Source organism: Microplitis mediator, chromosome 1 (genome assembly GCF_029852145.1).
Source record: "Microplitis mediator isolate UGA2020A chromosome 1, iyMicMedi2.1, whole genome shotgun sequence".
NCBI lineage: Eukaryota > Metazoa > Arthropoda > Insecta > Hymenoptera > Braconidae > Microplitis > Microplitis mediator.
The window spans coordinates 2,094,842-2,108,318 of record NC_079969.1 but is presented as its reverse complement, the minus strand read 5'-3'; the positions used below and the strand labels follow the sequence as shown (position 1 = coordinate 2,108,318).

The window sequence follows — 13,477 nt, the reverse complement described above, 5'->3', positions numbered from 1 at the left end:
GCGCGCTCTTTGTTTTAAATATGAAAAATTCTCACATGTGGTATCGAATATATCGAAGTTAGATAATCGAAGAGTATATATATATATATATGTATACATTTGACTGAATTATCTTTAAGAATGTGATCCTCAGTAGCAAATAAACCCTCGTGCGTTCAAGGTTAATAACCACGTGTTATTTTTGTTTAATTTGATTTTCGTTGTTCAAATTTTCAAAATTTCGTTTTTATTAAAAATAATTACGTTTTTATATTTTGTTAAATAGTTATCATTTATCTCAACTAGGTAAGAAATTTATTATTTAAATTATTATTAATTATAAATTATTTTCAAACATAAATTCAATTTTTTTTTGATAATCGAAATTTTCAAAATCCCCAAAATTTTTAATATTAATAATTTTTTAAATATTTCAATAAATCACGAATCGCGTGAACTTTTTTACGGCTCCAATTATATTTAAAATCACTTCTTATTTGAAACTATGATAAGTAACTGGGTAATTTATTTATTCAATTGCTGGTGAATTTTGATATTTTTTTTTTTCAAAAATTTTTTGGAAAAAAATGAGTATGATATTTGGAAAGTGGATGAAATTCCGCGTTAAATGAGTACCAACAACATGCTATTTAAATCACAATACTATTAATTAATTAATTTGTTAATTAATTGCTATAAAAATAATTATTCATTACTTCATAAATTTTTCAATTAAATATATCGATGTGGGTACTCATTCTACTCGCAATCACGTCCTGTAATCACCAGAACTACCAATTTTTAAAAAAAATCAAATTCAAAATTTTTTTTTCATAATTTCAATTTTTACATCAAATTTTTTCCTCATTCAAATGTCATCATGTGGGTACTCAAACTTCAGGAAATTTCATATACTTTCCAACTGTACATGCAAAAATATCAAAAATTTCATCTGTCATCAATTACGTCAAAAATTTATATCCTTCATTTTTGAATTTAAAAAAAAATCTAGGCAATTTAAAACTACCGCTAATTTTTCCTCAAAAATTTTTCTCCCAATCAATCAATTATTCAAAAAATTTCCCTCAAAAATCAAATAGTTTTTATCAACAAAAAATCTATAATATTATTTTTGAATTCGAAAATAAATTTGAAAAATATTATTACTGTTTCTAATTATTACTATAAAAATATAAATTACCCAATTGTCTTATGAAATAATTATTTCGCGTCACAAATGATAACCTCCGATAACCTTTTGCAATCAAAATACCCCCTAGTAATCATAAGTATGATCCGTCATCACTCCATTGAGTAAATAAACGTCACATTACAGCCACTAAAATGGTAATAACAAAACTCTACAAGTCATCAGGACTATTATCAGGTCAGCTGTCATCAAAACTCACGACCTTGCAACAAATATGTCCCTCAATAACCAGCCTCCAAACAGAAACCTGCTATTACATCGAAAGCGATTCCGCCCTAACCTCAGCGGACCTTAAAATAATAAATTTCGCCCTAACGTCGCCATTTGACCCCGAGCTGCATAACGAATCCCGGATTTCAAGCCCAATGATAATCGAAATCGGGCCGCGGCTTAATTTCTCCACGGCCTTTTCCAGCAACGCGGTCTCAATACTAAAATCCGCGGGGCTGAGTTGGATTACGCGGGTAGAAAAATCTACCAGGTACTGCATCAACTCTTTGGTTCCAATAGATTCGAATTTAGAAGATCGTTTGGTCAATTCCCTGCACGATCGCATGACCGAGTGCCGCTACAACCGTCCCATTGAATCCTTCGATCACGGATTCCGTTCCGAGCCCTGGTTTGAAGTTGACATCCTCCAGAAGGGCAGACAAGCCCTCGTCGACGTCAACGCACGTCTAGGCCTTGCCTTCGATGACTGGGATCTAGATTTCTACACAGATCTCTTCAAGTCAAAGCTGAAACGCAACCCCACCAGTGTTGAATGCTTTGATTTGGCTCAGTCCAACAGCGAGCACAGTCGCCACTGGTTCTTCCGCGGGAAACTGGTCGTAGATGGCCAAGAAGAGTCTCAGACACTCTTTGACATGATAACAGCGACCCAAAGCACCAGCAATCCTAACAACGTCATCAAATTCGCTGATAACAGCAGCGCCATCAAAGGCTATCGCGTCCCAACGGCAATCCCTAGGGAAACATGGCAGCCAAGTGCGTTCCAGGTCGCAGATGTTCACAAGCACTTGATATTCACTGCGGAAACCCACAATTTTCCGACAGGAGTCGCGCCCTTCAGTGGAGCGACCACTGGAACCGGTGGTAGGATCCGTGATATCCAGGGCTGCGGTAGGGGGGGTTACTACATTGCAGGGACTGCTGGTTACAGTGTCGGGAACTTATTTATTCCGGGTTACAAACTTCCTTGGGAAGTGCCAGCAGCTTATCCGTCTAATTTAGCAACGCCGTTGGAGATAATCATCGAAGCCAGCAATGGAGCTTCTGATTACGGTAACAAATTTGGGGAGCCGATGATCTCAGGGTTCGCGAGGACATTCGGGATGATGATGGACCCTAGGGTTGAGTGGATCAAGCCGATTATGTTCAGCGGTGGGTGTGGAACGGTCGATGCCAATATGATTGATAAGTTGGCTCCTGAACCTGGAATGCAGGTTGCTAAGATCGGGGGTCCGGTTTATAGGATTGGGGTTGGCGGGGGTGCTGCTTCTTCGGTTGCGGTTCAAGGCACGCAGGCGGCGGAGCTAGACTTTGGGGCCGTGCAACGTGGGGATGCAGAGATGGAACAGAAGTTGAACCGCGTGGTCCGCGGGTGCACGGAATTGGGTGATAGGAACCCAATTTTGAGTATTCATGACCAAGGTGCAGGTGGGAATGGGAACGTTCTCAAGGAATTGGTGGAACCAGCTGGCGCTGTGATTTTTAAGCAGAAGTTTGAACTAGGAGACCCGAGTATCAGTACCCTGGAGCTCTGGGGTGCTGAGTATCAGGAAAATGACGCGATTTTGTGTTACCAAGATGACGTGGGACTGATTGAGAAAATTGCGAAGCGTGAGAAGTGTCCGGTTAATTTCGTGGGCACTGTAACTGGTACTGGGAAGATCATTTTGTCTGAAGAAGAAGAATGTGATGCTACGAAGTACATGACAACTAATGGAGATTCAGGTCTGAAGCATCCAGTGGACCTAGACCTTGAATTCGTGCTCGGGAAAATGCCCCAGAAGACATTTGTTATGACCCGGGAACCCGCGAAACTGAAAGCTTTGGTCTTGAGACCTGACCTGAGCGTATCCGAAGCACTAGATCGCGTCCTTAGACTCCCTAGTGTCGGAAGCAAGCGATACCTGACCAATAAAGTCGATCGGTGCGTAACTGGACTAGTCGCCCAGCAACAATGCGTGGGACCGCTTCATACTCCATTGGCCGACGTGGCAGTCACTGCAATCTCACACTTCTCTACTGCCGGACTCGCCACGTCAATTGGCGAGCAACCGATCAAAGGACTTGTCAATGTTGAAGCCGGTGCTAGGATGACAGTCATCGAAGCAGTGGCAAATTTGGTCTTCGCCAAAATATCCGACCTCCGGGATGTTAAGTGCAGCGGGAACTGGATGTGGGCCGCTAAATTAGAAGGCGAGGGTGCTAAGCTCTACGACGCATGTCGTGCGATGTGTCAGCTGATGAGTGACCTCGGGATCGCCATTGACGGAGGCAAGGATTCGCTGAGTATGGCAGCAAGAATTGGATCCGAAGTCGTCAAAGCGCCTGGTACTCTTGTGGTCTCTTGCTACGCACCCTGTCCTGATGTTACCAAAGTCGTTACTCCAGACATCAAAGGACCCAGCAGAGGACACGAAAGCTCGCTGATCTTCGTTGATTTGTCTGGTGGCAAAAGCCGACTAGGTGGCACTGCGCTGGCCCAAGTCTACAGCCAGCTTGGAGATGAAGTTCCTGATGTTGAGAATGCGAGCGACTTTGTCAAGGCTTTCGAAATCATCCAGCAGCTTATTGCTGAAGGTAAGATTCTTTCTGGGCACGATGTAAGTGACGGCGGACTCATTACCTGCTTCCTGGAGATGGCTTTCGCTGGATTAGCTGGTCTAGAAGTCAAAATACTTCACAAAGAAGGCAGCGCACTGGAAATTCTGTTCGCTGAAGAGGTCGGTTGGGTTCTGGAAGTCGCCAGTCCTGCAGATGTCCTGGAAATATTCCAGAAGGCTAAAGTTCCAGCCTTCTTTATCGGAAAGGCCACGAAACTGGGAATGGACTCCCCGATAACCGTTTACGTGAACGATGAACGTGTTCTGGACGCGACGGTGTTCCAGTTGATGAAAATCTGGGAGGAAACCAGCGCACAGTTGGAAAAACGTCAGACCAACGTTTCCTGTGCGGAAGAAGAGTTCGCCAGCTTGCGAAAACGTCGGGTTCCTTATTCCCACTTGTCATTTGATCCAGACATGAAACCCGTTGTAGAAAAGCCTTTGAAAGTGGTCAAGGTCGCGGTGGTTCGTGAGGAAGGAATCAACGGAGACCGGGAAATGGCTGCGGCCTGCATGCAAGCGGGATTCGAGGCCTGGGATGTCACGGTCCAGGATCTGTTGGAAGGACACGTGACCCTGGACCAATTCCGAGGTGTAATCTTCCCCGGAGGGTTCAGTTACGCGGATGTCTTGGGTTCCGCGAAGGGTTGGGCTGCCAGTTTGCTGTTCCATCCAGTTCTGCGCTCGCAATTGGACGCTTTTAAAAACAGGAGCGACACTTTCAGTCTTGGGGTCTGCAATGGGTGCCAGCTGATGAGTCTGCTGGGTTGGGTTGGGTCTGAGAAGAATTCCAGCGAACCTACGGTTATTTTGGACCACAACAAGTCCGAGAGGTTCGAGTGCCGTTGGAGCTCAGTCAGGATCGAAAAGTCCAAGGCCATTATGCTCAAGGGAATGGACCAGACGGTCATGGGCGTCTGGGTCGCGCATGGAGAGGGCAAATTTACATTCCGTTCTGACCAGGTTCTGGAGAAATTGATAACAGAGGAATGCGTCGCTATCAGATACGCTGATGACGCGGGACAGGCTACTGAGTCGTACCCCATGAATCCTAACGGAAGTATTGGTAAGTTTTGGAGTATTTTGAGGTTATGGGGGTTAGGAATGAGATTTTGATGAGTTTTTGGTTACAGGTGGCGTCGCGGGCGTTTGTTCAACTGACGGAAGACATCTTGCCATGATGCCGCACCCGGAAAGATGCACTCAGATGTGGCAATGGCCGTACGTTCCTGTAGGATGGAGTAATAAGACATCTCCTTGGCTCAGGATTTTCCAGAACGCGTTTGATTGGTGTTCAGATAATTAATTATTTTTTTGTTTGTTATATTTTTTATTTTTAATGGAAAGTAATATTTTAAATAATTACGATTAATTTTTTGTAAAAGGGAGGCAAAATGGGCCAATGAAAAAATATACTAAACCGGTATTTTTTATATATATTTAGAGTGAACTATAATACTTGAAATAATATTTAAATATACTACAATATTTTTTTATTTTTGAATGAAATAGCTTAAATATATCGAAATAATAAAAAAATATTAATGATAAAACGTAAATTTTTTTTTTTATGAATAGAAAATTTAATACGCTTTCAAATGAATACCAACAAGCTATACTTATTTTTGATATTTTTGAAGATATACATATGTTTATATTTCTTGAAATATATATCAATTTTTTAAATTAATTATAAATGTGGCGTGTGGGTACTCATTTTAAAGGGCGTTTGATTCTCTATCAATTCAACAACTCAAATATATATATATATATATATCTATATATATATATATATATATATTTATATATATATATATATAAATAAATGAATAGAAAATGGAATATGCTTTCAAATGAATACCAACAAGCTATACTTTATTTTAAATATTTTTTGAGTCATACATATATTTATATATTTTAGAATATATATCAATTTTTTAAATTAATAATAAATGTGGCGTGTGGGTACTCATTTTAAAGGGCGTTTGATTCTCTATCAATTCAACACCTCAAATATATATATATATATATATATATATATATATATATATATATATATATATATATATATATATAAATGAATAGAAAATGAAATATGCTTTCAAATGAATACCAACAATCTATACTTTACTTTATATATTTTTTGAGTTATATATATTTATATGTTTTGGAATATATATCAATTTTTTTAATTAAAAATAAACATGGCATGTGGGTACTCATTCTAAAGGATAATTAATTTTCTATCTATTTATATATTCATATATATATATATGTATACATATATTTTTTTCTTATCTCACTATGTTCATAATACCCCATACATTTAATTATAACTTCCATATTACCTTCTAAAGTATATATATATGTATATGCATATATATCTATATGTATATACATAGCCGTAACCATAGTAACGTAAAATACAAACTCGACCAACTCACGTTTCATTTTCCATTTTATCAACTTATGTCATCTAATCAATCATATATATATATATATATGTTTAAACCAACATTTCCTCACATAAATATAAATAAAATTAATTAAAATAACAATGACTGATTACACTAATAACCCAACCCCTAATAAAGACTCTAGAGATTCTAATATAAATAAAAACAAAAACATAGACCGTGACAGTGATTGTGATTATTCATATAGTGACGAGTCTTTTGACTCAGACTTTTCTAACTCGAGTAATTCAGACGTCACCAATGTCACCAGGAGATCCCAATCATCATCATCATCATCATCATCATCATCATCATCATCATCTTCTTTGGAGTCACAAACTAATGTAATAAATACTAGCGCAATAAAATTAAATTTAGCTGACGATGACAATGATATTGATGTCAGAGAGTGCAAAAATTACTCGGTGTCGTCAATATCGTCGATAAATTCGAGCGAGAGGCAGCGGAGAATTAATCGAAGACTTAATGAGTGTCATGATCGGTTGCATAGGAAAAATATGAGTTTCACTAACATGCAAGTTATGAAAATAGAACGGGACAATCAGTGTCTGCTCAACAAAATAATGTCCCAGCATAAGCCGATTACGGACAATAAAAACCTGGGGTTCGTCAACAGACTCAGCAGCTCGGCGATTAATAGGAAAAAATTTCAGAGGAAAATTGAAGAAGAAAATATGGTAATTTTTTTTTTTTTTTAATAAAAATGACCCATAAATATAAAAATTTTCTAGCAATAATTTTTAAAGTTCCTGTCAAATTAAAATTCCTACAAAATCATCCATTTTATTTTATCATGAAAATTTAAAAAATTATCTGTAGACATAAAATTAAAAAAATCAGAATTTACAATAAAAATAATTAAAACCATAATTAAATTTTTTAGATGATGCTGAGAAAAATTCAAAGTGCAAAACCACGAGTGCTGACTGGAAATTATTCACGAAAATTTTAATTTACAATAAAAATCTAAACTACGAAAAAAAATATTTTGTGCATCTTACAATAAATTTATAAAATAAATAAAAATTTTGTTTGGTTTATTTTTATAGAAAGTAACTTGTAAATTAATTAAAGTATTAAAAAATTTAATAATCGATACTTTACATATTTTTTAGATTATTATTTTCATATTTATCGAGCATTTTTGATAAGTTGAAATACATTATTACTGCGAAGAGAACAGAAGTAAATTAATCCTCAGAATATTTTTAGGTTACAGAATATGGAGCAATTGTGTCTATAATAAACTTTTTATCAACGAATTGACTTCAATAGATTTATAAGCATTGAAAAAATATTTATAATAAATATGCGGTATAAAGTTTCTGTATAAATCAATACTATTACAAGTAATTATTGGCTCGAAGGCCATAGTCAGAAGCAAGAAGAACTGGCGATCCATAGAACTAAAAGCAAATGCATGTAATACTATTGATCGTCACACATTTCAATTTGAGTTTACTTTTTAACTATTGCGTTGAGTAAATTTCAAAATATAAAATTTATCTAATATCTAACGCAGGTTCCATAGTATTCGAATAATAATAGTGAATTCGGCCATTTTTCTACGGAAATGGGCTTTTAAAGTTGTGGCGCGAACCCAAATAGCGTGGGAGAGTATTTTGCTATTGATGGTTCTTGTTCCTAATGGTCCAATTAGTTGAAAAAAAAATTAATAAAAATATGTTCAACAATAAGCAAAATAATTAAATTCAGACCCAACTAACAAATGGCTTTAAGGGACCGGCATTTTATTCAAACTTACAAAGAAAAATAAATAGGTCTATTATGGCCGTTTTTTAATTTCTAAAGTCGCAACTTCTTTTACTATTATAAATATACATTTTTTCAGTTCTGTTTTTTTCATAAATCAATATCATTCCAAGTAATTATGAAACTTCTAGTCTACAATTATATGCAAGAAGAAACGGTGATGTGGCAAACCAAAGCCAAAATGGCCACCAGAATTGATCGAACAGTATGCGCACGCTCTTCATTTTTCACCACGTAAGCTTATTGTAGCCAATAGCTGTGTTCGCCTGTCCCTTCTTCTCGAATAATATCTCTGCGAAAATGGGAAAGTATGCAAATATCGTTTCTGCGCAGGTCGAAATTTCGACAATATATATACTCCTCCTCGACGGGAAGAAATTATTATTCCGAAAAAAACCGTCAAACATAGTTATCACTATTGAATAAAATAATTATTTTTTAATTGTTCGAACAAAGCGATCAGACGGCTGTATCAGAAGTATCGGCTAATTTATTTATTTAGATATTATTACAAAATTAAAATAATTTTATTATTTTAAATTCAATCTCGAGTCAACTCAATAATCTACTTGTTTTAGAAATTAAATAAAAATAATCACAATGATGTTGATGAAGAATATTATTCTGAGTGCATTGTTCGCTAGTGTTTCGTGCGTTGAATTTAAAAACTCCAATTTATCACCAACGAATCCTCCAATCACACACACAAATATGGTAATTAAATTTTTGGAAGTTAATATACATTTTCTGTTTGAAGGCTGATATCTCTGCGACAAATCGTCCTACGAGGTTAAAAAAAAAACCAAATTGAAGCTGAATAAATTTCCTAAACAATGTATGCATTCGTTTAGTTGAGAGAATTTTTTCGCGGTCCGTGGGCTCTTCGGAAAAAAAAAAAATTTAGAAATTTTTTGTCTCGCTGTATTTCTCATGTTTGCGCAATAACCGGAGCTTTTTAAAAATTTTGAAAAAAATCACCAAAACTAGAGATTTCAAGCTGTAAAATGCTTTTTTTAAAATCTCGATACGATCATTTTTCACCAAGTTACAGCCTTCCAAAAATCACTAAAAAATTTATAAAATTTTTCTGCTTCTTTAATTTTTTGCATTAGTGTACATTGTTATTAATTTTCCTATTATCATTACTGAAGTTTTTTTCAATTTATTTCTATTGTTCATAATAATTATAATAAACTTTTTGTTTGTTTTCCAACAGGCTCAACTTTTTGAACTTTGTTTTGCAAATACATCAAATCCGATAGTCATAACTGAGAATTTAGTAGAGACATTTCACAAAAATTTGTCCGTTACAATAAAGGCGCCTGTCGTTATCATCAACGAAAATTTCATCGCCAAAGATATTCAGCTGTACTATCCAACTTACCCGATGTATATTTTATCGGTGTCGAGTTATGCAGAATTGGTCAAAGTCTTATTGAGAGCGATTCGTTTACCGTTACGGAGCGAAAAATCTATATTTTTTGTGATCTACGAAACCGAAAACTCTTGCGAGCGTTCATGGGAAATTCTCGCCACACTGTGGCGGGCTCTACTGTTATCATGTATCGTAGTGTGCTCCAGAACCGGTAATGAAACCAGTCTGTATACTTATAATCCAATCACAAGACGAGCACCCGATCCTTGGGTCGATATTAGCATGCATTTTTCTGACAATCGTAATCGACCAGTGTTTCTTTACAATCAAACTTTCACAAACGGTAAATACTTTTTCTTATTATCACATAACAGTTTTCATTGTTACTATCATACCTAATAAATGACAACGGTTTTTTTTTTTTTTTCAGATTATAAAATATGTGAGACTCTGTTTTTCGACAAAACTAAAATTCTTGATGGCTATCCCGTTAAAGTTGCCAAAATAGGAAATAATTATGCTGATATGAATTTGACATTCGATTCTTTAAACATAAAACAAGAGAGTACAGAATTTGGAATTAAGGATGTGCATTCATTACTTGCATTACTGAACAATGGAACTTATGATGTCCTTGCATTCTACACTGTGGGTCTATTCCATAATTTTTTACACACAGTGCCATTGATGTACGAAGGATCTTTTATCGTAGTGACACAAAACGTAAATTTTCGATCAGCATCCTATGAAATTGCAAATGTATTAGATATTAATGGAGCCATAGCGATAATTTTTATTCTTCTTCTAATAACCCTCTTGATTGTACTGCACAATAAGTATCAAGTCGGATTGGCTGTTCTGGATGTCCTGAAGCTGCTGATGAGTATGGGGATCAATGCACCTCTCGACCGTCTCGCCATGAAAATCACCTTCTTCACGGGTTTTTTTTTTGTTTTTTTATTTAGTCCAATGCTTGTGGGACAAATATTTGCCGTATTGTCTCGTCCACCGACTTATAACATGGAGTCGCTTAAAGACTTGTACGATCATAAGTATCACGTATATTATTGGGAGGGAATTCATAATGAAATTGTAGAAAAGCAATTATGGAAAACTGATGAGGATATGAAATACTTACATCTCGAATATGTCAGCCCAGGCGATTGTTTAAAACTACTTATTGAAAACAACACGGTCGCATGTATATTTCGAAGATGGGAACTAATTGACTACGCTGTTAAGCACAATTTGCATATATCCAAACGTTTCACGCTGAAAGTGCGAGGTTTTTATAGTACGTATGGATTTTGGTCATTGGCGGATCGATTTTACCGCAAATTATTAGACCTACAAGAATTGGGATACCTAGGTAAAATTGACAACTTTTACGTGAACGGACCGCTGAAGAAAAAGAAAGCTAAGGAGAGAATAAAAAAAATCGTTGATTATCACACTATTGACGCCGTAGATTTAACAAATTTATATGTATTTATGGCATTTTTCCAGTTCTTGGCCATTATTGTATTTGGTATTGAGTATATTGTCGGACGTCATCGCCGTCCAAGACAATAAAAAATAAACATCCGTTAACTCAAAAAATAGTGTTTCTTAATAAGTGTAGTCGTGTGTGCCTCGGCTTCATAAATACGATCACTTGGATTATATTTCGTTTTCAGAATTCAATATCAATTTTGTTGAATTAAATATTTTATCAATTATTAGCTTACACAATTTGTGAGTGTGAAATCAAACTTTTGATTGTCGGCTGTTAATTTCCATACTAAGAATTATCAAAGTAATTGCTTACATACTTTTTCAGTATTTAAATATTATTTTAGAGACTGCAGTAATTGAGTTAATAAAAAAATATATATTTTTCTCAACTTCCAAGTCGTGTTGTGATAATTTTTGAATTTATCTCTAAATAATGTAAATTTTATTTTGTATAAAAAATAAATATTTCATTGCGGCACCACAGAATTAATTAATCTCAAACTTGACCACGATTCCAAGTAATTTTTTGATTCAAGTAATTAATCATAATTTATAAGTAATGACTAATAATGAGTAATTAAAATATTTTCAAATTTGTAATGAAGATCAATTAAAAATTTGAAAAATTCTGATTAATTAATAAAAATAAAAAATAATTTAAAAATACATTCTTTAATTATTTTTTCAATCCTGTGTCATAAATATTATTTTTTTCAGTTATTGGTACTATGTCAGGTTTGTTTTTTCTGATGATCGATTACTTTGAAAGTTATAATGAAGGCTCTAGGTCTCAGTCACGTGAAGAAGAAATGGAAATACGTCAGACTAAAAGCACAGACATGTTACACTATTGATCGTATTATTTTTTATAAATTTATTTATATATAATATTTATAAATGTATAAAATATATTTATATATAATATTATTTATGAAAATTTAAATTCATATTCTCAATATTAAATATGAGTAAATCGAATTATTAAAGCATTTATTTACTTATAAATGAAGCATTTGTGGATTCCATTGAAGATATATGGTTTAAAAAAGACCCATTGTCATAAAATTTTTAAAAAATGCAATGAAAAAAAAACATAATCAATTATTTATTAATATAAATTTATCAAGCATTCAAAGAGTTTGATTAAAAATTCTCTCCCTATTGAATATTTCATCTACACAAATTATAGATTTTTGTAGATTATTTGTTATCAATAGACTGTGGACTAGACCAGTCACACTTTCTTTACAAATCAGAGTCCGGGCTTCAGGAGACCGTCCAAGTTCCTAGTGATAATTTATCCTAACTACAGTAAGTTATTATTTGGAAATTTTTTTTTTATCGATTAGATTTTTAAATTCCCGCCAAGAAAATTGTAAATTCGGGAAGTTATTGGTTTCGGTCCGATTTACGAAAATCGAATTTCCATCAGATGTCGACGTTTTGAGGTCCTAGGAAGCTATCCTGACTAATTTCTAGATGATGTCCAAGTGTATGTATGTATGGATGTAAATGCCTGTATCTTTGGAACGGATGAACCGATTTTGATCTTTGAGGTGTCATTCGACGCGGCTTGTCAATATCTTGAAGCTGTGAGAAATTGAGCTTGATCGGTAGGGCTCGTTCAGAGATATTCAAAAAATCAATTTTTTTCAAAAATGTTTTTATTATAACTTTTAATCTGCTCGATGGATTGATTCCAAAATCGACTGGACTTTGAAGCTTTAGAAGCCGCGTCGAATGCCACCTCAACCATAAAATCGGCTCATTTGTTAAAGAGAAACCGTTGTCGAAAAAAATAAAAAAAAATTTTTTTTATTTTTTCTGAAATATCTCAAAAACCACTCGATAAATCGAATTCAAAATTTGATCAGCTTTAGAAATTGATAAAACGCGTCGAAAACGCTCGAAGAGTTCGAAAATGTATTCACTATAATGTTTTTGAGGTTCTTGAGCTCGAAAACAGCGGGACGTTTTAGGGCTGGCCCGCAGGGTCAACTGATAGACCCTGTTTTTTTTTATTTCAGACTAACAATTTTTAAAATTGGACTATTTTTCTTAATTAATAAATAGAGAATGAATTGTCCTTCAAAATGAGTACCATTTTTCTCGGTCATGGCAAATATGCACTTGCACGACCGGTTTATATATCAATCGATAATATTTATAACAATTACGAGGCTTTTAGTATACGGTCGCATACAAGATAATGGTTATTTTAAAAGGAGAATATTGAAATGATGAAAATATTTAATGGTTCATAAGCTATTACTTGAATATTTCTTGCCACTGTAATCTCAAGGCTAATTATCGCATCAAATTTATTTGATAGCGATTA

At 34.7% G+C, this 13,477-nt stretch overlaps 3 protein-coding genes across 4 annotated transcripts; all 3 read left to right on the top strand.

Annotated features, from left to right (window-relative positions):
- The first annotated feature begins 147 nt into the window (after positions 1 to 147).
- Positions 148 to 5,575, top strand: LOC130663532 (phosphoribosylformylglycinamidine synthase). The gene is made up of 3 exons (XM_057462800.1): positions 148 to 285; positions 1,316 to 5,086; positions 5,154 to 5,575. The coding sequence occupies exons 2-3, from the start codon at positions 1,324 to 1,326 to the stop codon at positions 5,324 to 5,326; spliced, it is 3,936 nt and encodes a 1,311-aa protein (XP_057318783.1). The 5' UTR covers positions 148 to 285; positions 1,316 to 1,323; the 3' UTR covers positions 5,327 to 5,575.
- Positions 5,576 to 6,430: 855 nt separating this feature from the next.
- LOC130663689 (cilia- and flagella-associated protein 97-like) lies at positions 6,431 to 7,506 on the top strand. The gene is made up of 2 exons (XM_057463093.1): positions 6,431 to 7,174; positions 7,381 to 7,506. Exons 1-2 carry the CDS (start codon positions 6,578 to 6,580, stop codon positions 7,447 to 7,449), a joined length of 666 nt encoding a protein of 221 aa, XP_057319076.1. The 5' UTR covers positions 6,431 to 6,577; the 3' UTR covers positions 7,450 to 7,506.
- A 1,051-nt stretch (positions 7,507 to 8,557) lies between these two features.
- Positions 8,558 to 11,646, top strand: LOC130663586 (uncharacterized). 2 transcript variants are annotated; one of them, XM_057462894.1, is made up of 4 exons: positions 8,558 to 8,748; positions 8,849 to 8,984; positions 9,487 to 9,988; positions 10,076 to 11,646. In XM_057462894.1, the coding sequence occupies exons 2-4, from the start codon at positions 8,871 to 8,873 to the stop codon at positions 11,215 to 11,217; spliced, it is 1,758 nt and encodes a 585-aa protein (XP_057318877.1). In that variant the 5' UTR covers positions 8,558 to 8,748; positions 8,849 to 8,870; the 3' UTR covers positions 11,218 to 11,646. The 2 variants fall into 2 exon arrangements, with proteins under 2 accessions (XP_057318877.1, XP_057318867.1); XM_057462884.1 differs by having other exon boundaries at positions 8,558 to 8,984.
- Positions 11,647 to 13,477: the final 1,831 nt, after the last annotated feature.